Source organism: Phaethon lepturus, unplaced genomic scaffold (assembly GCF_000687285.1).
Source record: "Phaethon lepturus isolate BGI_N335 unplaced genomic scaffold, ASM68728v1 scaffold50790, whole genome shotgun sequence".
In the NCBI taxonomy this organism is placed as follows: Eukaryota; Metazoa; Chordata; class Aves; order Phaethontiformes; family Phaethontidae; genus Phaethon; species Phaethon lepturus.
In genome coordinates, this window is record NW_010512173.1 from 915 (window position 1) to 2,097 (window position 1,183).

General features: G+C 64.1%; 1 protein-coding gene across 1 annotated transcript; it reads right to left on the reverse strand.

Moving 5' to 3' along the window:
* Nucleotides 1-630: 630 nt before the first annotated feature.
* On the reverse strand, nt 631-1,175 carry JTB (jumping translocation breakpoint; the record flags this gene model as incomplete). Its single annotated transcript, XM_010285988.1, has 3 exons — nt 631-787; nt 918-997; nt 1,143-1,175. Coding segments are annotated over 3 exons (270 nt in total), but the record flags the coding sequence as incomplete, so codon positions are not given.
* Between the last annotated feature and the right edge of the window lie 8 nt (nt 1,176-1,183).

Genomic DNA, 1,183 nt, shown 5'->3' on the forward strand with positions numbered 1-1,183 from the left:
ACGCAGCCGACGGGGGGCACGGGGATGGGAGGCCCACCCCCAGCAGGGAGCTGGGCACCAACTCCTCAAGGGATGTGGGGACAGCAAAACAGGGACACGGGGACGAAATGTGACAGGCAGAGAACAGCCCTTGCTTTGGGGCCCTGGGCTGGGGGCAGCAGTGGGGGGACACCCCAGCTCAGCTCGCACAAGGGGTGCTGACTGCGCCTCCCATCAGTGAATAAACCCGCGCTTGATTTGCATCCAATGTGTGTCGGAGGGTCAGTGCTGCCTGGGGTGGGGCCCATAGGGCTGGGGACCCCCCCCCCAGAGCTCCAGTGGGGGAGCGGAGCCGGCAGTGCAGCCCTACATCGCTCCTGTCCTCCCAGGGACAAATGCCAGCGTCACTCCAGTGACTGACAACAATCAGTATTTATTACACACCGCACTCTCCGGGGCCCCTCCCTGGGTGGGCAGGGCACCCCTCAGCCAGGCCCACGGGACATCCCCATGGCAGCGGAAAGCAGCTCCCAGCAACACTCCATGTTCACGGAGCAGGGCAGGGCCTGCTCCAAAGCACCTGTTCCTCCTCCCAGCCAGTTGGGAGCACCGGGAGAGCAGAGTCCTCCGCTCCACGGCAGCCACACTCGGTTAAATGGACTCGATCTGCTTGCGGACCTTCTCCAGGGCCTTCCTGTCCAGCACACGCTGGCGACACACCACCAGAACCGCGAAGACGGCGGCCACGCACATCATGGTGCCCACAAACCTCCAGAAAACGTGTGCCTCCATCACTGCGGAGCGACAGCTGCACCCACAGGGAGAGTTAGGAGACCTGTAGGGAACTGCCTCGGCCCCAAATCCCACCTCGTCTCCCCCTGTGACCCCTTCAAAGGCTCACGGCTGCCCCGTCCCCCCACCCTACGGCCCACACTCACCTCTTGTACTCGTCCTTCTTGGAGGTGGCACAGTTTATCTTCTCAATGAAGCCCGTGGGGCCGCACTCCACTATCGTCTTCTACAACCAAGAGGGGCCAGCCCGTCAGAGACGGTACCAGGGCAGGACCTGTCTCCCCCGTGTCCACCAGCCCCGGGCAGGGCATGGTGTGGCCCAGCCCACTGGGCGAACAGGTGAGGAGAGCCCTGCTGCTGCCCATACGCACCGCCTGGAAGCTGGAACAAGGCGCGCACTCCTGTGCCACCA